This window comes from Rhinopithecus bieti, unplaced genomic scaffold (assembly GCF_001698545.2).
Source record: "Rhinopithecus bieti isolate Rb0 unplaced genomic scaffold, ASM169854v2 scaffold_9876, whole genome shotgun sequence".
In the NCBI taxonomy this organism is placed as follows: domain Eukaryota; kingdom Metazoa; phylum Chordata; class Mammalia; order Primates; family Cercopithecidae; genus Rhinopithecus; species Rhinopithecus bieti.
Window position 1 is genome coordinate 752,201 of NW_016806295.1, and position 27,891 is coordinate 780,091.

The window sequence follows — 27,891 nt, forward strand, 5'->3', positions numbered from 1 at the left end:
TATCAGAGGTTGGTTCATGAGGTTTAAGGAAAAAAGCCATCTCCAATAACATAAAATTTTTATGTTATTGCACTGGGAAAGTGGCAAGTGCTGATGGAGAAGCTGCAGCAAGCTTAGAAGATCTAGCTAACATCACTGATTAAGGTGGCTACACTACACAACAGATGTTCAGTGTAGACAACACAGCCCTCTATTGGAAGAAGATGTTATCTAGGCTAGATGAGAATAAGTGGATGCCTGGCTTCAAAGCTTCTACAGACAGGGACAATTGTAGTTGGTGACTTTTAAGTTGAAACCAATGCTCATTTATCATTCTGAAAATTCTAGTGCCCTTAAGAATGACACTAAATCTACTCTTCCTGTGCTCTATAGGACCAAAGAAGCCTGGGTGCAGCACATCTGTTGATACCTTGGTTTACTGAAAATTTTAAGCTCATTGCTGAGACATGCTGCTCAGAAAGATTTCTTTCAAAATATTACTGCTCATTGACAATGCACCTAGTTACCCAAGAGCTCTGATGGAGATGTACAAGATCAGTGTTTTCATGCCTGCTAATACAACATCCATTCTGTACCCCATGGATCAAGGAGTAATTTTGACTTTCAACTCTTATTATTTAAGAAATACATTTTCTAAGGCTATAACTGCCATAGATAGTGATTCCTCTGATAGATCTGGGCAAAGTACATTGAAAACCTTCTGGAAAGGATTCACAACTCTAGATGTCATTAAGAACATCTGTGATTCATAGGAGGTCACATTATCAACATTAACAGGAGTTTGTAAGAAGTGGATTCCAACCCTCATGGATGACTTTGTGGGGTCCAAGACTTCAGTGGAAGAATTAACTGCAGATGTGGTGGAAGAGAACTGGAATTAGAAGCGGAGTCTGAAGATGTGACTAAATTGCTGCAATCTCATGATCAGAGTTGGGGAGTTGCTTTTTATGGATGAGCAAAGAAAGTGGTTTCTTGAGATGGAATCTGCTCCTGGTAAAGATGCTGTGAACATTGCTGAAATGACAACAAAGGATTTAGAAATTATAAAATTTATTTGATAAAGCAACAGCAGGGTTTCAGAGGACTGACTTCAATTTTGAAAGAAGTTCCACTGTGGGTAAAATGCTATCAAACAGCATCACACATGCTACAGAGAAATCTTTCATGAGAGGAAGAGTCAATCAAATGCATCCAACTTCATGATTGTCTTATTTTAAGAAACTGTCAGAGCCATTCCAACCTTCAGCCACCACCACCTTGATCAGTTAGCAGCCATCAACATCGAGGCAAGACCCTCCACCAGCAAAAGGATTATGACTCACTGAAGGCTCAGACGAGTGTCAGCATTTTTTGGCAATAAAGTATTTTTTTTAAATTAAGGTATGTACATTTTTTAGATATAATGCTAGTGAACATTTAGTAGACTACAGAATCATGTAAACATAACTTTTTTTTTTTTTTTTTGAGACAGGGTCTTGCTCTGTTACCCACACTGGAGTACATTGGCACGATTTCCACTCACTGCAATCTCTGCCTCTTGGACTCAAGCAATCCTCCCACCTCAGCCTCCCCAGTAGCTGGGACTACAGGCATGCACCACCAAACCTGGCTGATTTTTGTAGTTTTTTTTTTTTTTTTTTTTGAGACAAGGTCTCACCATGCTGCCCAGGCTGGTCTGGAACTTTGGGTTCAAGCTATCCATCCTCCTTGGCTCTCAAAGTGCTGGGACTACAGGTGTGAGCCACTGGGCCTAGCCAACATAATTTCTACATGCACTAGGAAACCAAAAAATTCATGTGACTTGCCTTATTGCTATATTTATTGCAGTGGTCTGGAACTGAATCTGCAATACCTCTGAGGTCTGCCATCACCACAAGATACCACACATGTCTACCACTCTCAAAAGATTCCTCAGCTGCTTTGTAATCCCTGCTGCTCACTGCTGCCCTCAGCCCTATCTGAGGTAATCACTGACCTGCATTCCGTCACTATAGATCAGTATGCATTTCCTAGACTTTACATAAGTGGAATTGTACAATATGTCGTTTTTTTATCTCACTTATTTCACTTCATGTAATTATCTTGAGAGTCATCTCTGTTGTTGCATCATTGATGATAAGGAGTGCATCATCAATAATTCACTCCTTTGGACTGAGAGCCAAGCAGCATTCCGGTGTATGTATCTACTACCATTTGTTTATCCGTTTACCTGTGATGGGCATTTAGGTTGTTTCCAGTTTTTAGCTCTTACTAAGAATGCTAAAAACATTGGTGTACAAGCTTTGCTATGGGCAAATGCTTTCAGTTCTCTTAAATACGAGTACAATTTGCTGGATTGTACATAGGTAGGTACATGTCTAATTTTGAAGAACTTGCCGAATTGTTTTCTAAAGTGGCTGCACCACTTTCCATTCAAAACCAGCAGCGTACAAGTTTACCAGTTTTTCCACATCCTTGCTGAGATCAGGTATGCTCAGTATTGTTGGTTTTCATCGTTCTCATAGGTCTGTAGTGCTGTCTCATTCTGGCTTTAAGTTGCATTTCCCTAAGGATTAATGATGTTGAGTGTCTTTTCACCTGCTTATTTGCTATCCATGTATCTTCTTTGGTGAAGTCTGTTCAAACATTTTGCTTATTTTTAATTGGATAGTTTTACAAAATAATTGAGTCTTGAGAGTTCTTTTTTTTTTGTAGTCTTTTTTTTTTTTTTAATTATACTTTAAGTTCTAGGGTACATGTGCATAACGTGCAGGTTTGTTACATATGTATACTTGTGCCATGTTGGTGTGCTGCACCCATCAACTCGTCAGCACCCATCAATTCATCATTTATATCAGGTGTAACTCCCAATGCAATCCCTCCCCCCTACTCTCTCCCCATGATAGGCCCCAGTGTGTGATGTTCCCCTTCCCGAGTCCAAGTGATCTCATTGTTCAGTTCCCACCTATGAGTGAGAACATGCGGTGTTTGGTTTTCTGTTCTTGTGATAGTTTGCTAAGAATGATGGTTTCCAGCTGCATCCATGTCCCTACAAAGGACGCAAACTCATCCTTTTTTATGGCTGCATAGTATTCCATGGTGTATATGTGCCACATTTTCTTAATCCAGTCTGTCACAGATGGACATTTGGGTTGATTCCAAGTCTTTGCTATTGTGAATAGTGCCGCAATAAACATACGTGTGCATGTGTCTTTGTAGTAGAATAATTTATAATCCTTTGGGTATATACCCAGTAGTGGGATGGCTGGGTCATATGGTACATCTAGTTCTAGATCCTTGAGGAATTGCCATACTGCTTTCCATAATGGTTGAACTAGTTTACAATCCCACCGACAGTGTAAAAGTGTTCCTATTTCTCCACATCCTCTCCAACATCTGTTGTTTCCTGACTTTTTAATGATTGCCGTTCTAACTGGTGTGAGATGGTATCTCATTGTGGTTTTGATTTGCATTTCTCTGATGGCGAGTGATGGAGAGTTCTTTACATATTCTAGAAACAAGTACTTTACCAGACATATGATTTGCAGTACTTTCTTCCAACTTGTAGTTTATCTTTTCATTCTCTTAACACTATCCTCAAAAAGCAGTTTTTTAATGAAGTCCAATTTATTAATTTTTTCTTTTATGGATTGTTTATGGGGTATTGTGTCTAGAAAATGTTTTCCTAACCCAAGGTTAAAAAGGTTTTCTCATGAATTAATGGCATTTGAGCGACCTGGTTGAGATTGGAGACTATAATGCTAAGTGAAGTAACTCAGGAATGGAAAACCAAACATCGTATGTTCTGACTCATAAGTGGCAGCTAAGCTCTCAGGACACAAAGGCAAAAGAATGACACAATGGACTTTGCCGACTCAGGAATAAAAGACTACAAATAGGGTTCAGTGTATATTGCTCGGGTGATGGGCGCACAAAATCTCACAAATCCCCACTAAAGAACTTACTCATGTAACTAAACACCACCTGTTCTTCAATAACCTATGGAAATAAAAAAAATAAAAATTAAATAAAAATATTTTCCCCTGTGTTTTTTTCTAGAAGACTTTTTTAGCTTTAGGTTTTATATTTAGCAATACCATCCATTTTAAGGTAATTTTTGCATATGAGTGAGACATAAACCAAAGTTCATTTGTTTTGCATATGAAAATCCAATTATTCCACCATTTGTTGAAAAGATTATTTTTTGCACTGAATTACTTTTGTATCCTTATTGAAGATCAGTTGTCCATATATGTGAACTGTTTCTTAACTTTCCAATTTGTTTCATTGATCTAATTCTCTACATTAAAAAAAACTACTTTATTGTATATATTAAGGTATATGACATGACGTTCTGATACACTTATACATAGTGAAATGGTTATTACAGTTAAGCACATTAACTTATTCATCATTTCATGGTTACCCCTTTGTGTATATGTGTGTGTATGTGTGTGTGTGTTAAAAGCAAATTTTCCAGTGTACAATGCAATATTATTAGGATAGTCCTCATGTTGAACATTTGATCAATATCACAATTTTGATTACTGTACTCTTATGAGTTTTAATATCAGGTATTGCTAGACTTCTGATATGGTTTGGCTCTATGTCCCCACCCAAATCTCACTTTGAATTGTAATCCCCATAATCTCCATGTGTCAAGGGCAGGACCAGGTGGAGGTCATTGGATCATGGGGGCAGTTTCCCCCGTGCTGTTCTTGTGAATAATGAGTGAGTCTCACGAGATTTGATGGTTTCATAAGTGTCTGGCATCTCCCCTGCTTGCACTAACTCTGTCCTGCCACTCTGTAAAGAAGGTGCCTGCTTCTCCTTTATCTTCCACCATGACTGTGAGTTTCCTGAGGCCTCCCCAGTAATGTGGAACTGTGAGTCAATTAAGCCTCTTTCCTTTATAAATTATCCAGTCTTGGGTATTTCTTCATAGCAATGTGAGAGTTGACTAATACACCTTCTAACTTTATTCCAATTTTTCAAAGTTTGTTTTGTTTATGTTCTGTCCTTGGATTTATGTGTGAATTTTAAAGTCAACTTGCTAATTTCTACATAAAAAGCTGGCTTGGATATTTATTGAGATTGTACTGAATTTAAGGTGATCTGGGAGAACCAACATCTTAACAATATTGAGTCTTTTGACCCATGGATATGGTACATTTAAACCTTTATTTAGGTGTTTCATCTCTTTAAGTAATGTTTTGAAGTTTCAGTTGTAAATTTATTCATATTTCGTATTTTTGATGCTATTGAATAAAATACTTTTAAAATGTATTTTAAAAAATAATGCAGTTATTCATTGCAATTGTAAAAATGCAATTGTCTTCTTTATATTGATTTTGTATCTTACAACACTGCTAACTTCACTTACTAGTTCCAAAAAATGCTTTTAAGTTCCATTCGATATTCTACATATGTCATCATGCCACCTGTGAATAAAGATAGTTTGCTTCTTCTTTTCCAATCTGGATGCTTTTAAATTATAATCTATTGTTTGACTGCACTGGCTAGAATATCCAGGAAAATGCTGGATAGAAGTGGTGAAAGGGGGCATCCTTAACCTCCCTCTTCATCTTTGGGGAAAAGCTTTCTTTCATCAGTAGGTGTCAGGTTAGCTGTAGGCTTTTTTTGTAAATACTTTATATAAGATTGAGGAAGTTTTCCTCTATTTCTAGTTTGCTGAGTGTTTTCTAAAAATCAGGAATGAATGTGTATTTTACCAAAGGCCCTTTCTGCGTTTATTGAGATGATCATATACCTTCTGTTTCTCAGTTTGTTAATATGGAAAATTATGTTGATTGATTTTTGAATGTTAAATTAGTTTTGCATTCTTGGGATAAAACCCACTTGGTCATGATGTAGTATCTTTTTTATATGCTGCCAAATTCGATTTGCTAAAAATTTTTTCAGTGTTTTCACATTTTTCTTCATGAGGAATATTTATCTGCAGTCTTTCTTGGTTTTGTATTAGGGTAATGCTGGTGCAAAGAATGAATGAGTTGGTAAGTATAACCCCTTTTCAATTTCCTGGAAGAGCTGGTATAATTTTTTCTTTATATGTGTGGTAGAATTTACCAATGAAGCTATAGATGCTTGCAGTTCTCTTTGTGAGAAAGTTTTAAACTACAACTTGGATTTCTTTAATAAATATAGAGCTATCCAAATCATTTATTTATTTTTTCTTGCATAGGCTTTGGTATTTTGTATGTTTCAAATAGTTTGTGAATTTCATTTAAGTTGCTGCATTTATTGGCATACAATTGTTTATAATATTCCTTTATAATCCTTTTAATATCTTGAGAATCTGTACTGAGGTCATCTCTTTCATGCTTGATATTGTTAATTTGTATCTTCTTTTTCCTCTGATTATCTGGCTACGGGTTTATCAACTTTTGGTTTCACTGAATTTCTCTGCTATTTTTCTGTTTACTGTTTCATTGTTTTTTGTTCTGGTCTTTATTCTTTCATTTATTCTGTCTGGGTTTAATTTGCTCTTTTTTTCTAGTTTTCAAGATAAAAATTAAGGTAATTGATTTGAGGCCTTGCTTCTTTTCTAATAAGAGGTGTTTAACATAAATTTTCTTATAGGTACTGTTTCCTTGAATAATTTTTTCCTGTTTTTCATGCTTCTCCTTCAAGGATTCCAAATACACTAATTTCAGGCTGCTTACATTTTTCCACAGCTCACGGATGCTTTAATTTTTAACGGATGCTTTAATTTTTAATTATTTTATTTTTTTTAGAGATGAGGGTCTCATTATGTAGCCCAGGCTAGCCTCAAACTCCTGGGCTCGAGCAATCATCCTGCTTCAACCTCCCAAGTAGCTGGGATTACAGGCATGCACCACTGCAGCTGGCTTTCACTGATGCCTTTAATATTTCTTTACTTCTATTTTCTTTCTGTGTTTCATTTTGGATATTTTCCATTGCTATGTCTTCACGTTCACTAATCTCTTTTTTGTAATAAGCAATCTGCTGTTAATTCCATTGAGTTACTTTTTCATCTCAGATGTAGTCTTCATCTCAGGAAGTTCAACTCAGGCTTTAAAAAGTATCTTCCATATCTTTACTTAAACATTTGAACACCATGTCCATATGTAGCTTATTCTATTCTATAGATTACAGTTATAATAACTTTTAGTGCCCTTGTCTGATAATTTTAACATCTCTAGCAGTTCTGGTTTGACTTTGATTGAATAGTTTCTCCTCATTATGGGTCCTATGTTCCTGCTACTTTGCATTCCTGATAACTTCTGATTGGGTGCCAGACAGCAAGACTTTTACATTATTTGGTGCTGGACAAGTTTATATTTCTATAAATATTATTGAGCTTTGTTGTAGAATGAAGTTACATTTCTTGGAAATACTCTTGAGAGAGGAGGTAAAAAGAGACCAGCTAGGCAGATGGTTAGGGCAGAGAGCCCTTGGCAGAACTTCCCTTCTACCAAAAAGCAGCCCAGGAAATCACTTCTTTTCCAACAAAGAGCAGCCTCGAAGATCGGGCTGGAAACATAGATAAGGAAGCTGGAATTTGCATGGGGGGATGCCTGCAGCTGCACAGACAGAAAGGGGTACCTGGGGCCAGGTGTGTCCACCATGGGGGCTATACCTCCCCTTGCAGCTGCACAGACAGAAAGGGGTACCTGGGGCCAGGTGTGTCCACCACGGGGGCTATACCTCCCCTTTTTAAGCACATACACAGTAGGAAAGCAACGTGTAGTAGCTCAGGCAAAAGAATTGCCTGCATAATAAAAGGTTGGGGTGGAGGATGCCAGAGATTCACGCTCTATGCAGATGGCACACCTGGTCCTAACTGGTTTTTCACACCCTGTGTAGATAATATACTGCCTCCCCACTAGCTAGCTTAAAAAAACCTTTGCATTTCACTGCTGAATGGGAATGCTTTTTGGGACCCCTCTCTGCTGCAGAGAGCTGTTATCTTTCTTTCACCTAATACATTTCTGCTTCTGCTGTAACCTCACCCTTGGTGTGGCCATGTCCTTGACTTCCTTGGCTGTGAGACCAAGAACTTTGGGTCAGGCAATGAGGCCATTTCGCTTTGATCCTTTTGGATCTTGCTTCTTGCTTTTAAGGTTCATTAGGTATGATCAGAGTGATTTACCTACTTTTATTTTTTTAGAGTCAGGGTCTTAGTGTTGCTTAGGCTGGAGTGCAGTGGTGCGCTCATAGCTCACCATAACCTCGAACTCTCGGGCGCAAGTGATCTCCTCAACTCAGCCTCCTGAATAGCTAGGACAACAGGCACATGCCACCATGCCCAGCTAATTTTTAGAAGATTTTTGTGGAGACAGAGGTCTCACTATGTTGTTCAGGCTGGTCTTGAACTCTTGTCCTCAAGTGATCCTCCTCGCTTGGCCTCCCAAAGTGTTGGGATTACAAGTATGAGCCACTGTGTCTAGCCCTAGAAAAGTTTTTATTACAGGGCTAATTACTCCCAATTACTGAGGCAAGATCCTTCTAGGTATTATATTCAGTGCTTGTACGGCCTGGCTGGCGAGCACAGGCACTTTCCATGGCTCTGTATCAGCCCCAGGCACTGCTTCCTCTAATCCTCTTAGGTGGTTCTCTCCCCAGCTCCACATAGCTTCCTCACACACAGGCACTGACTGACACTTGGCTGAGTGGCAGAGGCAAACCCTCCGTGAATCACTGCAGTTCTCTCTGTGTAGCTGTCTCCTCGCTCAGGCTCTGTCCTGTGGACTCCAGCCTCCTGGACTCCTGGGACTCTAAGCTCTGTCTCCTTCCATTGTGGAGTCGGGCAAGCTTCCTCTGGGCTCCTCCTCCCTGTACCACATATTAGAAACTTTCTCAAGGCAGTGAGCTGGGCAATTATAGGACTAACCTTGTTTGTTTCCAATCTCCTGGGGACTACTGTCCTTCACCATCTAATGTTCAGTGTCTTGTTTATCATGTTTATCATTTTCTTCTTTAGGCAGGAGGGCACACCCACATTCTGATACTTCATCTTGGCTGGAAGCGGAGGTTTCCTGGTGCTGTCTGTTTTAAAACTTTTTATTATGGAAACATTCGTACATCGCTTATAATAAACCTGTTTGCATCCACTGTTCAGGTTTAATAAAAAGCATCTCATGGATAATACTGTTTCATCTCCTCTCCCGCCCATTCGCCTGTCCCCAGAAAAGCCCTGCATGATATTACTTCATCCATCCACGTCAGTATGTATCTTATTTTTCTTAGCACTATCACAATAAAAATATCATATCTAAAAGTAGTTCTTCTTTAATATCATCAAATATCCATTAAATGTTAAGTGCTCACATTTCCCAGATTGTCTTATGATTTTTCTTTTTTAGTTTGTTGGAATCAGTATTCAAATAACGTGCATACATTATCACTGTTTGACAGATCTCAAGCCTTTTTTAATCTACAGCACAGGTTGGCAAACTACTGCCCATAGGCTGGCTGGCTGCCTGTTTTAGAAATAAAAGTTTTGTTAGAACACAGCTGCCTATAGATTGCTTTAGGCAGGAAGGCCCCTGAAGGCAAGGCCTACTCTTCTTTCTTCCTGGATCTCCCACACGCAGCCCAGAGGCCCTCAATGCCTGCTTGGAGATTGAAAACATGAAGGTTTGGCTTAAGTGGGAGTTCTTAATATGTAGCAGCCTCCTCTTTCCTGCCTAATCAAAGAAACTAGTTTAAATTGATTTCAGTTTGCACAGCTAATTTTTTTATCTTAGAAAGTGTTTAACAACATGGCTGTGAATCTGAGCCGCACTATCAGAGGGCTTCTGGTTGCTTCTTGCTCCTTCCCTCTTCAGCTTGACTCAGTTTCGCCCACATTACTGAGCGTCCACTCAGGACAGCTAATTCACAGGGCTGGGGCGCTCAGCCATGTGAGAGGGAATGGCATGGAATTCCTGGACCTCAAGGAACCCTGGAGTGGTGGGCACATAAGTGCAGCAAAGTGGAAGGGCACAAAGTGGTGGGGGACATGGGGGAACGGGGAGGCTTTGTCCATGCACAGACACCAAGAAAGATGCTGGGACGAATGTGGCTGGCTTTCCAGAGAGGAAGTGTTTCTCTCTTTCTTCTTTTCTTTTGAGACAGAGTCTCACTTGTTGCCCCAGCTGTAGTACAATGGCACGATCTCAGCTCACTGCAACCTCTGCCTCAGCCTCTTGAGTAGCTGGGTTTACAGGTGTGCACCACCATGCCCAGCAATTTTTGTACTTTTAGTAGAGACGGGGTTTCACTGTGTTGGTCAGGATGGTTTTGAACTCCTGATCTTGTGATCCGCCTGCCTCAGCCTCCCAAAGTGCTAGGATTACAGGCGTGAGCCACCGCGCCTGGCCAAAGTGTTTAATTTCAAGCAGCTACAATGGCACAGACTTTTGAGTAAAACCACCAAAACAGGCCAGTGATAGTACCTAGGGGTTACAAGCTTCCCTGGTAGGAAGGAAATGAGGGAAATCAGATCTACTTAATTGATCAACATGACACAAGGTAACTCACCGCAAATGGTCTTAACTGGTCTGTTTAAGAGTATTTAAATACTCTTATCTCTAAAGGAAGAATGTGTCTTCCTGAATGGGGCCAGGCTAGAGGACGTATCTTAGAATTCTGATTGGAAATGTTTTTTTTTTTTTTCTTTTTGCCATTTTTTCCCCCCAAATATGTCTGGTCTAACGGCAGAGCTCTCCCTAGTAAGAACAGGACAGTTGGAAGGGCAGCCAACGGTTTCCTTTCAGTATTTCTAGACCCACTGACAAGACAGTCCCAGCCCCAGCCAAGGGCCCTCACACCTTGTGGTCAAGCATTAACTCCTGCTTAGGATTCATGGTCCCTAGATCACCTTTTTGTTCCCATTCAAGGGTGTGGGATTTGTCCATGGCAGTCCTCTAATTGCACACACTTGGAAATGTCAGAGCTGTGAATTCTGCTAAATCAGTGGCATGTGCTCAAGACTGGGCAAATCCAGCCTGACAAGCATGTGATGAATTATAAAATAAGGCACAACCAAGCACATGCTGCAGCAGAAGTCCACAAAGTTCCACAGGAGGGCAAGGAATGATCAGTGAATCCTTACTCTTCATAGAAACTTCTTCCTCCAGACATCCACGTGGCTTGCTTTCTCACCTCCTCAAATCTTTGCTCAGATCCCTTTTTTTTTTAAGTGAAGCCTTAAGCCTTCCCTGACAACCCTAATTTAAAACTGTACACACTCATACCCACTTCCTTCCCCCTGACTTAGTTATCTTCCCAGCATTAATGGCTAACATACTATATAACTTATTTCCACCTGTCTCCATGGGGGCGATTTCTGTCTGGCTGCTCATCACTGTACCCCAGCAGCTATTAAAAGATCACTCTACTGAGGGACTCATACGTGCTGAGTGTTGGGCGAACAGTGAACAAAACCTTGCATGGTCCTTGCTGTCTGGGAGTTCATGATCCATCTTGGAGGAAGAGCTGAATTTCAACAGGGAGGCAGTGTGTGCAGGGGGAGGGGCAGCAGGAGCAATGGGTGAAGACAGAAGCACAGAGGTGGGTGTCAAGTCAGGGAAAGGGATGGTGAAGAGACGCCTCAGGTAATGAGGGAAGGGATGGAATAGGACTAGATGCTAAAGGGCTGGAGTACCAGGTGGAGAAGTTTATTCTGCAGGTAATTAATGGGGGCGGGGTATGAACAATTTGAGGAAATGGAGTTACCTGACTTGAATTTGTTTTGGAGAACCACTTCAGGGACATGCAAGAGGCTGATATGAAGATGAGATGGAGCAGAGACCCCTCTTAGGGGCCTGCTGGGCACCTGCCCCCAAGCATGAAAATAAAAGGAAATCTTGAGTTCCTTCAAAGGCATTTCCAGGCACCTAGCCAGCACTGGGAAGTAAATGAGCAACTGAAGCAAGAAAGGAAGAATAACTTAAAACAATAGCCAGGGAAGTTAAAGTCACAGAATAAACCCAAGTTCCCTACAGAGAATAAAGGTAACATTTTAACACAAGTCCTTGAGTTGATTTTCAGAAACCAGGACCCTCACCAAATGAAAAGTGCTATCTGCTGGCATGCAGACCTCAGACAGGGGAAACTGAGGACTGAGCTTGGACCATCATTCTTTGTTCTAAAATTCTTCCTGACGGGCCTAGAGGAGGTCATGCCCACAGACCAGAGCTAACATTCTTTTCTGCTGATCACAAATTTGCAGACAAAGCTTCATCTCCTTAACCCATTGTAAATCAGAAAATCTTCGAATCCCCCTATGACCTGTGCCCTTCGCCCCATATCTGGTTCAAGATGGCCTGTCTTTCTAGGTCAAACCAATGTACAGCCTCCATGTATTGATTTATGTCTTTGCCTGTAACTTCTGCCCCCGACTTTATTTTATTATTATTATTACTTTTTTTTTTTTTGAGATGGAGTCTTGCTCTGTTGCCAGGCTGGAGTGCAATGGCACAATCTCAGCTCACTGCAACCTCTGCCTCCTGGGTTTAAGCGATTTTCGTGCCTCAGCCTCCTGAGTAGCTGGGATTACAGGCGCCCACCACCACACCCAGCTAATTTTTATATTTGTAGTAGAGACGGGGTTTCATCAGGTTAGCCGGGCTGGTCTCGAACTCCTGACCTTAGGTGATCTGTCCGCCTAGGCCTCCCACAGTGCTGGGATTACAGGCATGAGCCACCACGCCCAGACTCTTCCTGCCTGTGAAAACGCTTACCTATATGGCACTGGGGGATTCAGGGCTTCAGCACGAGCTGCCCAATTCTCCTGGCTTGCTACCCTGCAATAAATGTCTCACTTTCTCTTACTGCAAGCTTGACGTCAGTTTCTGGCTTTGCTGCGCCAGAGGGTCAGACCCAAGTTTGATCTGGTAACACAGGAAGCAGGCGAACAGGCAAGGCCACCCTCTTCTGTATGGAGGCAGGTCGGTGTTCACTTGCCTCAGTTTACCAAGGTTGTGATCAGCCTCTGCTCCTCCTCTCTCTTATTGGTCTCCCTCTGCTGTGCTGTGATTCCCATCATTGTGGTGGTTTTTAACTTTTCATTTTGAAATAAATAAAAATACAAGAAGTTACAAATGAGGACCATGTACCTTCCACTCAGCTTCTGCCACCATGAGGATTTATTTCCCTTTAGACATCTCCCCTCTAAATTCCCACATTACTGACATCCTCCCAATACAGATCATTCTGAGGACTTACAACAAAAATACTTCATTCTTTGAAATACTGACTTTAGAGAAATCTTCACCCAAATAACTTTGACACCTTAATCCATCATACACAATGGAACCACAGTCCTCTTACCTGTGAAAGCCGAGGGCAGGACCCAGCAGTGGGTGAGGTGAGTGAGCGCTCAGCACTGCCACCCTCTCTCCCACTGGGGTGCAGCCGGGACCCCTGGACAGTGTGCAGGCAGCAGCGACTGGGCTCAGGAAGGTAGGTCACAGTTGGAAGTGCCAGTGCAGAAAGGAGACCGCGGTTGGAAGTGCCACAGAGCTGGAGGTGAGCAAGACACTTCCCCACCTCGTCTCCCCAGTGTGGACTCAATGCACCTCCTAATCCAGAGTGGGCACGAATTCCAGGAAAAGCCCACCAACTCTGTACAGAAGCAGGAAAGGGGTCTCTACTGTTCTGAGAAAGTCTGGAAATCTCTAATTTATCTTCTTTTTTTTTCTAAAAGTTTTTCTTCTCTGTGCCCCAGACCTCAAGAAATTTTGTGGCCTTAGTGAGAAATGGCAGATAATTAAAGTCATCAGGCCAGGCAAACTTCCTTTCCAACCAGAGGGTCTGAGGTCCCCAGAAGGTGGGGAAAACCTTCACGCTTTTTCTCTTTGGCTTCTGGCGCTTAGCTCTGACGTGTTTCAGTCAAGTGCACCAGAGAGTAGGGGAAATCAAGCCTCAACCACCCAAGCTGGCTGGAGGGCTGAAAAGGTAGAGCCCAGGGACCCAGACACTACTGAGCAGCTTACAGTGAGGAAGGACTTCGGGAGAGCAACCCCTGACAGTTGCTCATGAACTCTTGGGCTTACCCTTGAGCTCTACATGTATGGATCTGACCCTACACAGATGACACAGACTTTGAGTGCTGAAATACGGGATAGACTACCACCGGAGTCCCAGGCTGGCCACTAGGTGGCACTTGTGTGAGATGGATCCACATCTCAAAGACTTTCATAGCAACCACGATCCACACGAGTCTTGCGGGAACTAGGAATTTGTGGTCTGAACCCATTTGGAGTGATTATCTTCTAAAACAAAGTTAATGACATTCACTGTAAGATTTTAACAATAACCAGAATCTCAAAACATAGTATTTAAAATGTCTAGGATACAATTCAGCATACTGAAAGCATACTCAGCATACAGAAAGCCAACAGCTACTCTGAGATGAAACAGATACTGGAATTATTTGACAAAGATTTTCAAGCAGCTGTTAAAAATATTGTACAAGTAAAGAAGGGTACTCTTAAAAAATACAGAAAGTTTTGCAAATAGAAGATATGAAGAAGAACTAAGTGGAAATCTTAGAAATGAAAAAATTCAACTACTAAAATAGAAAACCCACCGGATGGGCTCACTAACAGAAGATGATGGAGGAAGTAGTTAGTAAATTTATAAATAAAATTAATAGAAATGATTGAATCTGAACAACAGACAAAATTTGAAAAACCTGAACAGAACCACAGAGACGTTAGGTAACAACAAAAGGTCTGAGTGTCCTATCATCTGAGTCCCAGAAGCAAAGAAAAAAATGGCAGAACATAGAAACATGGAAAGAAATAGCTGAAAGTCTGGTTTACCACTGGAAGACAATCAGTTTAATCTAGTATAGCAACAGTTTAAAGCAAAAAACCAATTTGATCTTCATTTTTAAAATTCAGTATCTATTTATTAGAAAACTCTCAGCAAACTTGGAATAGAAAGAAATTTTCTTCACCTGATAAAGACCATCTACTAAAAGCTATAGCCAACATTCTACTTCATGGTGAAATACTGCTTTTTCTCAGAGATTAAGAACAACACAAGGATCTTCTTTTTTAACACCGCTATTTAACCTTTTGAATAGTCCTTGTCAGTGAAACAAGACAAGAAAACCAGAAAGGCCTAGAGACTGGAAAGGAAGAAAGAAAACTGTCTTTACTCAGAGACAATATGATCACCTATGTAGAAAATCCCAAGGAGAACACACACACACACACACACAGCCTTCCTAGAACAAACTGAGTTTAGCTATAGCAAGATTGCAGGATATAAGATCAGCACACAAAAATCAATTATATTTTTGTACATTACCAATGAACAAGTAGAAACTGAAATAAAAAATACCATGTACAATAGCTTACAACCCCACCCCCCGATATACATATAACAAAACATGTACAGGATCTATATGCCAAAAGCCATAAAATGTGGATGAAAGAACTTAACGGAGGCCCAAGTACATGGAAATTACGGCATTCCTTCATGGACTGAAAGACACAACACAGGATTGAGTTGTAGATTTACTAAAATTGTAGTCAAAATCTCAGCAAAACAGTCTATAGATAGAGTAGATGGAGGTAAGTGGATCCTAAAGTTCACATGGAAAGGCAAAAAAAAAAAAAAAAAAAATAGCCGAAACACTTTTGAAAAAGAAGAATAAATTTAGAAAAATCACACTATCTGATTTTAAGACTCATTACAGAGCTATAGAAATCAATATGGCACAGTGTTGATAAAAGAACAGACATAATGATTAATGGGACAGAACCACTGTTCAGAAATATATTTCTTACAAATACCCTCAGCTGGCTTTTTGTGAAATCTGTAAAGGCAATTCAATTTCAATGAAAGAAGGAGGATATTTTCAATAAATGATGTTGAAACAATTGGATATTCGTATGCATAAAACTGAATCTGGACCTAAATCTCACATATTATACAAAAAGCAACTCAAATGGGATATTCGTATGCATAAAACTGAATCTGGACCCTAATCTCACATATTATACAAAAAGCAACTCAAATGGATCGTAGATCTAAATGTAAAACATGAAAGTATAAAACTTTTAAAAGACCAACTATGAGAAAATCTTCATGATCTGGAGTTATGTAAAATTTCTCAGATATGTCACGCAATGCAAGATCTATACCAGAAAAACGTCAGTTGGACTGCATCAGAAATTAAAACTGTGCTCTGTAAAAGGCCCTGTTAAGAGACTGAAAAGTCAAGCACAGACTGGGAGAAGATATTTGCAAATCACCTATCTGAACAAAGGATTTATACTCAGAATATGTAAAGAACTCTTAAAACTCAAGTAAACAACTCAATTTAGACATAGGCAAAAAGCTTGAACGGACATTTCATGAAAGAAAATAAAAAGATGGATGATAAATAGTATGAAAATTTTCAATGTCATTAGTTATTAGGAAAATGAAATTTAAAACCATGAAGAAATACCACTACACAGCTATCAAATGGTTAAAACGCAAAAACAAAAAAGGAAGAAATCAAGTGTTGACAAGGATGTGGGGCAGCTGCAGCTCTCAGACATTGCTGGTGGGAATGCAAAATGGTGCAGCACTCTGGAAAACAGGTTGGCAGTTTCTTACAAGGTTAATATGTATTTAGCCTAGAAAAATTAAAACTAGGCCGGGCACGGTGGTTCACACCTACAATCCCAGCACTTTGGGAGGCTGAGACAGGCAGATCACGAGGTTAGGAATTCAAGACCAGCCTGGCCAATATGGTGAAATCCCGGCTCTACTAAAAATACAAACATTAGCTGGGCATGGTGGTCCACGGCTGTAATCCCAGCTACTCAGGAGGCTGAGGCAGGAGAATTGCTTGAACTGGGACCTGGGAGGCGGAGGTTGCAATGAGCGGAGACGGCGCCATTGCACTCCAGCCTGGGCTACAGAGTGAGACTGCGTGTCACAAAAAAAAAAAAAAAAAAAAAAAAAAGAAAGAAAAATTAAAACCATATTCACAAAATCCTGTTCTTAAATGTTTCTAGAAGCTCTAGTCATAACTGCCAAAAATGGATAACAACTGAAATGCTTCTGGACAGATGAGTGGATAAATATATTGTGGTGTACCTACAGAATGGAATACTACTCAGCAACAAAAAGGAACCGGCTACTGACACATGACTTGATGAGTCTCAAAATAATCCCACTGCATGAAAAGGAGCCAGTTTCAAAGATTAGGCTCTGTAGGACATTTATCTGACGTTCTTGCAAAGAGACAAAACGAGTGATAGAAAAGAGAGCACAGGTTGCCAATGGTTGGGGTAGGGGAGGGTCTGATTAAAAAAGATAACAGGACAGAGAATCTGGAGGCGATGAAGTGCTTCTGTGTCCTGAAAGTGGTAGTAATAACACAAATCCATACATGTGTTAAAGTTCATGGAACTAGACACAAAAAACTTAATTTTTCTGTATCTTAACGTGAAGAACATAAGTAAAAAAATAAAGAAAAGAGATGACATCTCTTGCTTCCTATTTAAGACTGTCTAGACATTAATACTGATTTTAGTACTAATTACAATAATGGCCACCACAAGCATGTTCTTATGAAAATACTTTTTTGAGCATCTGTTACATGCTGCTTCTTTACCACACATTTTATATCACAACTTTTTTTTTTTTTTTTTTTTTGAGACGGAGTCTTGCTCTGTTGCCCAGGCTGGAGTGCAGTGGCCAGATCTCAGCTCACTGCAAGCTCTGCCTCCTGGGTTTACGCCATTCTCCTGCCTCAGCCTCCCGAGTAGCTGGGACTACAGGCGCCTGCCACCTCGCCCGGCTAGTTTTTTGTATTTTTTAGTAGAGACGGGGTTTCACCGTGTTAGCCAGGATGGTCTCGATCTCCTGACCTCGTGATCCGCCCGTCTCGGCCTCCCAAAGTGCTGGGATTACAGGCTTGAGCCACCGCACCCGGCCCACAACTTCTAATATTCACAGTCACCTCGTAAGGTGGGTTAAGTTCAACGTAGAAAAAATCTGAGGGTAAGGGAAGTAAAATAATTTGTCCTATATCTCATAGTTGATAAGTGGCTGAATCTAAACTCGAACTCAGATTTCACTGCCGACCTTATTCCAAGCCTGCTTCTCCACTCTGCTGCCCACTTAACAAAAATAATGGAAACTGACAGGGAGACATTATATCATATAAATAGCAGGAAGGGAGAATCATATTATGATTTCCATAGATTGCAAAAACTCTAAGCATATTTTATTCTAAACTTGGAGTTGGTTTGAAATTCTAAGAGGTTGGGGAAAATTTAAAAACTATGTTTTTGCCATTGCCATTTTCTGATAATCCTCCAGTAGGTGGTTCTTAATTTTCAATAGGATGGAATAATTCTCTCCACTTCTGCAAATGTACAGTAACTCTTATTTTCCCTAAGTGACTTAAAGAATCATTGTGACTTACAATTCTTGACCAAGTATTTACTAACTCCACAAATTGCAGTTTATACATTTGAAGTAAAGAGTAAACATTACAAAGTTCTGTCTTCTCACACAGCTGACTGTCCTGAAAAGTTGTGACTGGTCCTTCCTACCTTCACATACCACTGCCACTATCAAAAAAAAAAAAAAAAAAAAAAAAAAAAAGTAAATCCATTTTAGTGACACAGAAACTAAGCTTTCATTTTAGTTCATTATGGTTATAGCTGAGTAAGTATCTGAAAACATCACACATATGGAGGGTGCACATTTCTCACACAGCAAATGATATCTATGTGAAAAGCTGGGGGATGAAGGCTGTCTTCTTGTTTGTGAATTACTCCCAGTGACTTTACTGGCTAGTAGGTGCTTTTTCCACCAAAAACCCTGGCCTAGAGTATTTTCGTCTCAGCTAACACAGAGATATGAAACTAAGGCCTCCCATAAAAGTATTTTCTTGAATGTTTTTTATTTCTGCTCCATTGAATATATTTTCTTAAATATAATAATCATTGATAAATTTTGACTCAACATCAGTAAGATGTGACACAAAGCAAAGCCCAATTAGTGCTTCATGGCAACTTGACTGTCAAGAGTTGGGTGATCTATTTCATAAGCCAAATAAAAATAACAAAAATAATTTTATCACCAACACTTTCACTTTTGAGAGTCCAAATACTGTCCAAGTACCACTGCTACCAGGTATTGGAAATCTTCTTATTTGGAAGGTAGTTATGCCCAGAATGGTGGTGTGGGGGGACAAGGAGGTGGGCTTACCTTCCAGCAGGTCTCTGGCCAGACCAGGTTCTGCCCCTGTGGACCGAACAAAGTCTGACAGGACTGCGTCCATATCAAGAGTCATAGGATCATGTAGGAGTGCTGCCCAACACTCAGCCGAGGTGGGGTTTGGAAGCACACTAGAAACCATCCATCTGCAGGAAAGAAGAGAAAAGGCATTTTACCACGTGACGGAAATGGAGCTGCAAGTGACAACTACATGCAGAGACCTGAGGGAGAGAACAGGAGCCATTTCCACCTGCTGTCATATTTTTCTGAACTGGTTTGGTCCAACTGCCTGATTCTTCATGCAAGACATTATATTATAGAATTTGAACTAAAATGTCATCCCTCTGTACATGCCATGTGAGAGAAGGGGTATGCTTGTGTTTCCTCCTAAAATTCATATGTTGATATCTCATCTCCAAGGTGATGGAGACAGTGCCATCTATGAAGCAGGAAATGGGCCCTCACTAGACACCAAATCCGCTGGTTCCCTGATCTTAGACTCCCCAGCCTTTAGCATTGTGTGGAATATGTTTCTATGGTTCATAAGCCTCCCAAGCTATTGTATTTTGACACAGCAGCCTAGATAGACTAAGGCAAGGGGTCACCACTATTTCCAGTGCTCCTGACCTTACATTTTATTATTTCCAATAACTGATGGGAAAAAAAGACTAGATTATTTTAAAATTTCAAATACCTAAGTATACCTAGAAAAATTCAATTGGAGTTGCTAGACTTCTAATCCTCTTCCAAACTGTATAGACTTGTAATACTTTCACAATGTGAGGAATGTTACCCACTCTATTCCAATTATGCCTTTACCAGTGTGCCATCCTGCCCCCTCAGCCCTCACCACTTACTTGGCTATTAGGAAAGACTCCAGGTTAATCCACAGTTGACTGAAATACTACACTTGCTGAAGATGGCTACTAAACTATCTGCCATCTCTCTAAGAGCTGCCAATAATCCAACAACATTCTGAAGAATGTCAGATTTCCCAGGCAGTATGATCCCAGCCAGAGAAAGAGAACGGATGTGCAGCAGCTTGACCCAGGCTGACTGTAGCAGCCGATTGCTGGGGAAAAGCAACTGTCACATTGCAAGTGAGAGAGACTTACACTAGTCAGAGGTGCTGGGGCCCCAGTGGGTGCTCAGTCTTTGCTGATGGGGTGCAAATGCATCCTTGTGTTTGTGTAGATAAAAGGTCCGCAAGTTATGGACTACGGGCCACCTGTGGTATGCCACCCGTTTTTGTAAATGAAGTTTTATGGGAATACAGCCATACCCACTCATTTGCATATTGCCTGTGGCTGCTTTTGCACCCAGCTGAGTTGAGGAGTTAAAACAGAGACCCTAAGGCCCACAAAACTGAAAAGATTTACTTCCTGGAGCTTTACGGAAAAAGTTTGCAGACTCCATTACAGGCAATGGAGAATTTTATGCTAGTAAGCATGTAATTAATTTTACAGATTGTGGGGGTGAGTTTGAATCCCATGCTATTGATGATTGTCCTCTGTTCTTTCTTTCACAGTAACCCACTGGGATGGGTGCTGCTTGGTGGGGTAGGTCCTGTGTCAGTGGCCCATGCTTTAGAGCCAGGCACATAGCCTGATGTGACCCTGGCCCTGCCCTTGTCCAGCTGTGACATGGGCTTCACCTCTCTAAGCACTCCTGTTTTTCTGTAGGAATGCAGGAAATGAGCTCACTTAACGTGCAAGACCCTGAGGACTAAGGGTCTCAGGCAGGGAGGTCGGTACCCTCAGGGACATTCATTGTGACCACCCCATCTTGCACACAGCTCCTATAACTTTTAGTTGATGCAGCTAGAAAATAAGAAAATTATTTGACCTGATGTATATGGTACCAATTAGGAAATCGATTTCTTCCTTCTCTCCATGCACCGGGGCTTCGGCCTGGAGAGTCTCTTCTTTTGTCACTGCCACCTAGGGGACAGATCAGAGAACAAGAGCATGTGATCTCTTTACCCTCAGACTGAGGCAGAAGCCTTGGCTTTTTGTCACAGGAGGCTGGATCTTGGCCTTGGCCAAGTGCCTGAGGCATGTACTCTGTCTTCCTGGGCCCTACAGGTCCTCGCTCGCCAGCTTACCACCATCTCCCATGCCTGGGCCTGGCCGGGGGCTGTCTCAGCTTCCCTCGTTTTAGCAAGCACTTCTATTTCAGTGAGGATCACTTGCACAGCACAGGGCTGTTTTTTTCTTTTTTGAGACGGAGTCTTGCTCTGTTGCAGGGGCTGGAGTGCAGTGGCGCGATCTGGGCTCACTGCAAGCTCCGCCTCCCGGGTTCATGCCATTCTCCAGCCTCAGCCTCCCGAGTAGCTGGGACTACAGGCGCCTGTCACCACGCCCGGCTAGTTTTTAGTATCTTTAGTAGAGACGGGGTTTCACCGTGTTAGCCAGGATGGTCTCGATCCCCCGACCTTGTGATCTACCCGCCTCGGCCTCCTAAAGTGCTGGGATTACAGACGTAAGCCACCACGCCCAGCCTACAGAGCTGTTTCAAACTTTATTAGCACATACCACACCTGTACATTCAATCTCAGTTATGTGGTGAAATATACATAATATGAATTACCATTTTAACCATTTTTAAGTGTAAGATTCAGTGGCATTAAGTACCTTTACACTGTTGAGCAACCATCACCTCCAACCAACTCCAGAACTTTCTCATCTTCCCAAACTGAAACTCTGTACACACAAAATACTAACTCTGCATTCCTCTCTCCCCACAGGCCCCGGCCAGCACCATTCTACTTTCTGTCTCTGTGAATCTGACTACTCTGGGTACCTTATGTGAATGGGATCATATAGGATTTGTCCTTTGTGGCTCGTTTATTCTTCTTAGCATACTGTCCTCAAGGTTGCTGCATGCTGTCAGCATGTGTCAGAATCTTCTTCCTTTTTAAGGTAGACTAATATTCCACTGTATGTATAGATCACATTTTACGTATCAGTTGATTCATCTATGGACACTTGGGTTGCCCCACCTTTCGGCGGCAGTGAATGGTATAATCTCAGCCCATTTATACTTATGCCAGGTTGCTGTACTGTGAACTTCATGAGCTTTCACCAGCATGGCAGTTAAAATTACGTCCATATCTCCTCCTCTGTATCATGTCCTTAATGCAAACATAGATTTAAGTGTGGACTTAAAATGAATGTTTTGTGTGGTAAGAAGCTACCGTGTTTATCTTGCTTCCAGATTTATTTCTTCTCCTTCTCCTTCTCCTTCTTCTTTTTTTTGAGATGGAGTCTCACTCTGTTGCCCAGGCTGGAGTGCAGTGGCATGATCTCGGCTCACTGCAAGCTCTGCCTCCCAGGTTCATGCCATTCTCCAGTCTCAGCCTCCTGAGTAGCTGGGACTACAGGCATGTACCATCATGCCTGGCTAATTTTTTTTTTTTTTTTTTTTTTTTGTATCTTTCGTAGAGACAGGGTTTCACCATGTTAGCCAGAATGGTTTTGATCTCTTGACCTCGTGATCTGCCCACCTTGGCCTCCCAGGGTGCTGGGATTACAGGTGGGAACCACCGTGCCTGGCCTTCCAGATGTATTTGTTAAACCTCACACTGCCACCATCATCACATCCTCACATTCATGTCCCATGATGATATGGGAGGGGCTGGGCTGGTGGGGACACTGGCCCCCAGTTACCTGGGTCATCCTCCCAAGCATGCACAGTACCTCTCAACCTACCCTGTGTGGTCTAAAGCACTCACTCAGCCGCTTCGAACAGCCTGAGGCTCTGGGTGGCCGTGCCCTGGCCCTGCATTTCTGCTCTCCTCCATGCATCCTAGCCCTTAGACAGAACGTCTCTGAAGGTCTCATCAGCCACCCTGGGGAAAGTAATGTGTCCCGTCAATGCCTGGTGACTTTGCCTTAGGAGGGGCAGTGCCATGTGGGGAAGAGGGTTGGCCCTGGAATCAGTCCCTGGGGCCAAAATGGTTCCACCACTTTGTGTGACCTTAGGCATGTTATATCACCTCTCCGTGCCTCAGTTTCCTCATCAATACAATTAGAATAATAAGAGTATCTCACAGTTATTATGAAATTTTAAGGAATTCATGCACAAATGTACTGGCCCATAGTACATGCTCAACAAACATTAATTATGAGCCAGTGAATGAACTCTCAACAGGGACCGAGACTACCCTTGCCTTCCCAAGTCTCCACTGAGCAAGAAAACTGCTGCCACCAGCTTGCTGAAGGCAGGAATAAGGGGCCTACCTCTAGTGCCTTGGCTTGGAATCACAGAGGGTTAAACTGGCGGGGGCTCCTGCCTTCAATTCCATCTTCCTTCCTGTATCTGAGGTTGCAGTGTTCATTTCTCACTTAAGCAACCTTCACGGAGCTGCTAATCTGTTCCGGCCATGACTGCAGGGACTGTGTGGGAACTATGAGCCCCCTGAGCCTCCCCAGGAGCTCCCCAGTAAGCAGAAAGAGACAGACACACACACACAGGTCTCAAAGACCAACTGCTGGATTTGGAAGACACTTAGTGGAGGAACTGGTCCAACCAGAGAGAGCAAAATTGCAAGACAGAGGTGTAGCAGGATAAAGACCCAAACTGCCTCAGGATCCATTTTTCATTAACTTCTGTTTTGGCCAGGTATGGTGGCTTACACCTGTAATCCCAGCACTTTGGGAGGCCGAGGCTGGTGGATCACCTGAGGTCTGGAGTTTGAGGGCAGCCTGGCCAACATGGTAAAACCCTGTCTCTACTAATAATACAAAAAAAAAAAAAAAGCCAGGTGTGGTGGCAGGTGCCTGTAATCTCAGCTACTTGGGAGGCTGAGGTAGGAGAATCGCTTGAACCCGAGAGGCAGAGGTTACAGTGAGCCGAGATCGTGCCACTGTACTCCACAGCCTGGACAACAAGAGTGAAATTCCATCTCCAATAAATAAATAAATAAACAAACTTCTGTTTCAATGAAGCTCAAATAAAACATTGCTGTATTATATTTGTCTGTAGATGTGATAATCGGACACTGGAAGGCAATAAAATGGGTAGATGGAGAATGAACACTGGGAGATGGTGGCAGAGGCTTGTGGTCTGAACCCTGGGGACAGGTACAGGAAGACTATGGGTGAATGAATGCCTGGAGGTTACTCTTCACTCCCAGGGCAGCGAACAGGGTAGTGAATGCCTTTAAAATCTCTCTCAACAGAGGGCCAGCTGCCTGAGAGCTGGGATCTACTTCATCCTCCTTTCTATCCTCCTGGTCACAGTGCCTGGCACACACCAGGGCCAAAACTAAGGTGAGGCGAGGCGGCACCTGCCACTGCTGCAGAATCTAAGGGGATGCAAAAACACTCAGGAATCAACATAAACAACATTTTAGTGCTATATTTGTAAAAATAAAAATTAGTGCAAAAATATCCTTGATGAACAAAATATCAGCCTTTTAAATGAAGGCAAGGTCAGCATGACTATTCCTCCTTTGCCCCTGGCTCCACAGGGTTGCCGGGCCTTGGCATGAGCTCAGAGCTGCTGCCTGGGAGGCAGGTGGTTCGGAGGCAGCCGAGTGAACACCCATCACAGCCAGAGAGATTGACTTCAGAGAGGGCCAGCGAGGGCCACGGGCAGGGGCATGCAAATGAGTGGGGAGCAGGAGCTTGCTTTCATCAGGTCTGTTTGATGATACAGCACACTGAACACAGGGATAAGGGAACAGAGGGGTGGATGAACAGATCTGGGGTCGAGCGCAGGCTTGGGAGCTGATGGCCTGGCTCGGTGCAAAGCCCCTGCAACCCTGGAAAGGCCACTTCACTTATTGAAGCCTTGGTTGTCACATCTGAGCAATGAGGGGGAGAACAACTCTGCCTCTTTAGAATTGCAGTAAGGATACAGTGAGATGAGATGATACTGAAAGAACACGCACTATTACTATTATTACCATTGACATAGATTAAAACAATAGGCAAATGTACTGTTCTGGTACTGAGAATCCGCCCTTGACTACCCATACATTTATACATCCCTGTTAAGCGGGTGAATGGTTAAACATGAAAAAAGGTTAGGCATGCATTCATCCTGTCTGGCCTGGCGAGTAAGCCCACCCTGGTGAGGAGATCAGATGCCTGGGCTTCCCTGGTGAAATGAATTGGCCGTCTCAACTCAGATGTCAACACTCTAGGAGCCTGCATGTGTGGCTCATCCTTTGCCAGATGCCATTGTGACCTTGGGCAAGTGTGGCGCACTAGGGGACAAAGGCTTCAGTGGATGCCACATTAGGGAAACACATCTTCCAGAGCATTTTCATGGTTCAGATGAAAGGTAAGAAAGCCCAGTGTCTTTCAGTGCGGGGGCATGAGTTCTGGGAAGTTTGGCTCTGCCAAACATTCCAATGCATAGAGCACATCATCATTTCCAAAGCTTGGCCACGTATATTACTTACATAACCTCCACAATGCAAGCTAGAGATAAAGATGAGTCTAAGAGCAATTTGGACTGTGATGAAGCAATTTCTCCAGGAAATTCAACGTAAAAAGCCCTGGGTGAGGAGACGGGAGGTGCTTCTTACTGAGGAGTAAGAAGAGAGGTTTGGCCAGACAGTGACAGATCGGGCTGTGTGAAAATCAAACAGAAGAGGCTCTGGGAAAGTCTGTGGGGCACACTGAAGTTCTTCGCGTTGTTGCAGGATCATTTCACTCTTTAGTTTTCCCCTTGGTGAAGCTGATACTCTCAAACGCATTGTCTAGTGGGAACCGAGGAAGGTCCCAGCAGCAACAGTGGGCAGTGTTGGGGCCCACCACTTGCACCTGGGGCTCGGAGAAGGCACACGTGTGGGCACTGAGCCCATTTCACTTGTCCAGTGGGTGCCCTGGGCTGGACACCCAATGGGCTCAATGGGAGGGAGACATGCCTTCTGTTCAGGGGCCATGACTGGGCCTTGTGCCGGCTCTCAGAGCATCTGGTGCCTTTAAAATAAAATACGTGCATAGATGCATGACTGGAAGCAAAACATTTCCTTAGTTGACACTCACTCAATTGTACTTTTTCATAATTTTCTCCTAGCATGGAAAGATGGAAGTAAAGTCTCTACGAAAATGTATACCTTTGGGATTAGCAGTAAGTGTAGGATCTACTGGATTTTTGTCCTACAGGCATTGAAATGATATACTCATCAATGACATATCAAATTCTTCAATGGTTCTTAATACGAGTTAAACAGTAGTTTAAATGACAGGAGAAAGTGGGGCACTAGAAATTGTGAATGGCACCTCAACATCCCAGTCTGTCTACTCTTGAGCTTAGATTTTTAGGCTAACAAGGAGAACACAGAATTAAGTAATGGTATATATTTTAAAAATATTTTTCCAATAAATATTTAAATATGCATAAAAGTAGACAGAAAAGTATATTAAAGCCAATGCACCCATCCCTCAGGCACGACAATGATCAACTCTTAGCCAACCATGCTCCTTCTCTATCTCCAACCCTTCCCCTGCTCACATCATTTGGAAGCAAATTCCAGGTAACACATTATTTCATCCACAACTACTTCCATCTCTCTCTCTCAAAGACCCTTTACAACATAACCCCAGTACCATAATCCCACCTCAAAATTAACAATAATTCTTCATTTAAGAATGAACAATATCCATTGTGCAAATTTCCAGTGTGCAAATTTCCAATTATATCAAATGTTGTAAGTTCACATATTTAGTTTTTCAGTTTGTTGTTCATCTTACTTGAATCAGAATTCAAGTAAGATCTCTTACTGTAATTGGTTGATACGTCTTTTTTAATCTACAGATTTTGCCTCCGTCTTTTTTCCTCTGTTTGTTGAAAAATCTGATGTATATATTTTTCTCTAGAGTTTGCTATCATCTGGCTTTTACTGATTGCTCCTCTGGTGCCATGTCACGTGCTCCTCTGTCCTCTCTATTTCATGTAAATCAGCACTGGGATATAAGGCTCAATCAGATTCAGGTTCCATTTGGGGCACATTTTGGTGCTGTCTTCTTCCATCAGTAGGCACTGAGTATCTGTCTCTGCCTGTGATGGTAGCAGCCACTGATGATCATTGCCTAGACCCAGCAATTCAAGAGGGGTTGCATATACTGGCAGTACAATTCTTTCATTCATTCTTTATTAGCTGGAATTCTTAAAGGGAAACTTCTACTAATCTACTATTTGGTCACCCAGTGGTAGACATCTAATAGAAAAGGCAAGATGGATGCTTTATTTATGACCTTTTAATTCATCATTTTACTTGGACAAGTTGGTTCACTAGCTTCCTTCAATGGGATCAATTTGTTACTTCTTTTTTAAAAAATATTTTGCATTCCTCGATTTAAACATATTTTATGCATTTTGATCTGTCCAATATAGAGCAGTTGTTGTCTTTATTGATGCTTAAGTTCTGAATCAAGTTCCCTTGACACTAGCATAGCTGACAGAGTCTTTTCTATGTATCTTCGGTGACAAAATGTTTCAGGTCCCTTTTCTACATTTACTGTTCCGGATCTAGAATTCAACATTTCTCCAAAGAACTATGAGTCTTCTTTATTGAGAATGGTTTTTCAAGACCACAATCTGGGTGCTTGGTGTACCCATAACTAGTGGTTTAGTCATCGTTTACAGGACTTCTTGGAGAGCTAAGAAATATGTTTGTTTTAATAAAGACTAAATTTTGAGTTCATTCTAATATTTCCAATTCAAATAGAAGACTTCAGAGTTTTT

At 41.9% G+C, this 27,891-nt stretch overlaps 1 protein-coding gene across 1 annotated transcript in view; it reads right to left on the bottom strand.

Moving 5' to 3' along the window:
• Positions 1 to 27,891, bottom strand: part of OTUD7A (OTU deubiquitinase 7A) — a 185,362-nt gene that overhangs the window by 129,559 nt on the left and 27,912 nt on the right. The window contains exons 2-3 of the mRNA XM_017875400.1: positions 21,034 to 21,128; positions 19,180 to 19,334 (exon numbers count right to left, since the gene is read on the bottom strand). Of these exons, the coding sequence (XP_017730889.1) occupies positions 19,180 to 19,330 (151 nt within the window). The 5' untranslated portion in view covers positions 19,331 to 19,334; positions 21,034 to 21,128. The remainder of the gene's footprint in view (positions 1 to 19,179; positions 19,335 to 21,033; positions 21,129 to 27,891) is intronic.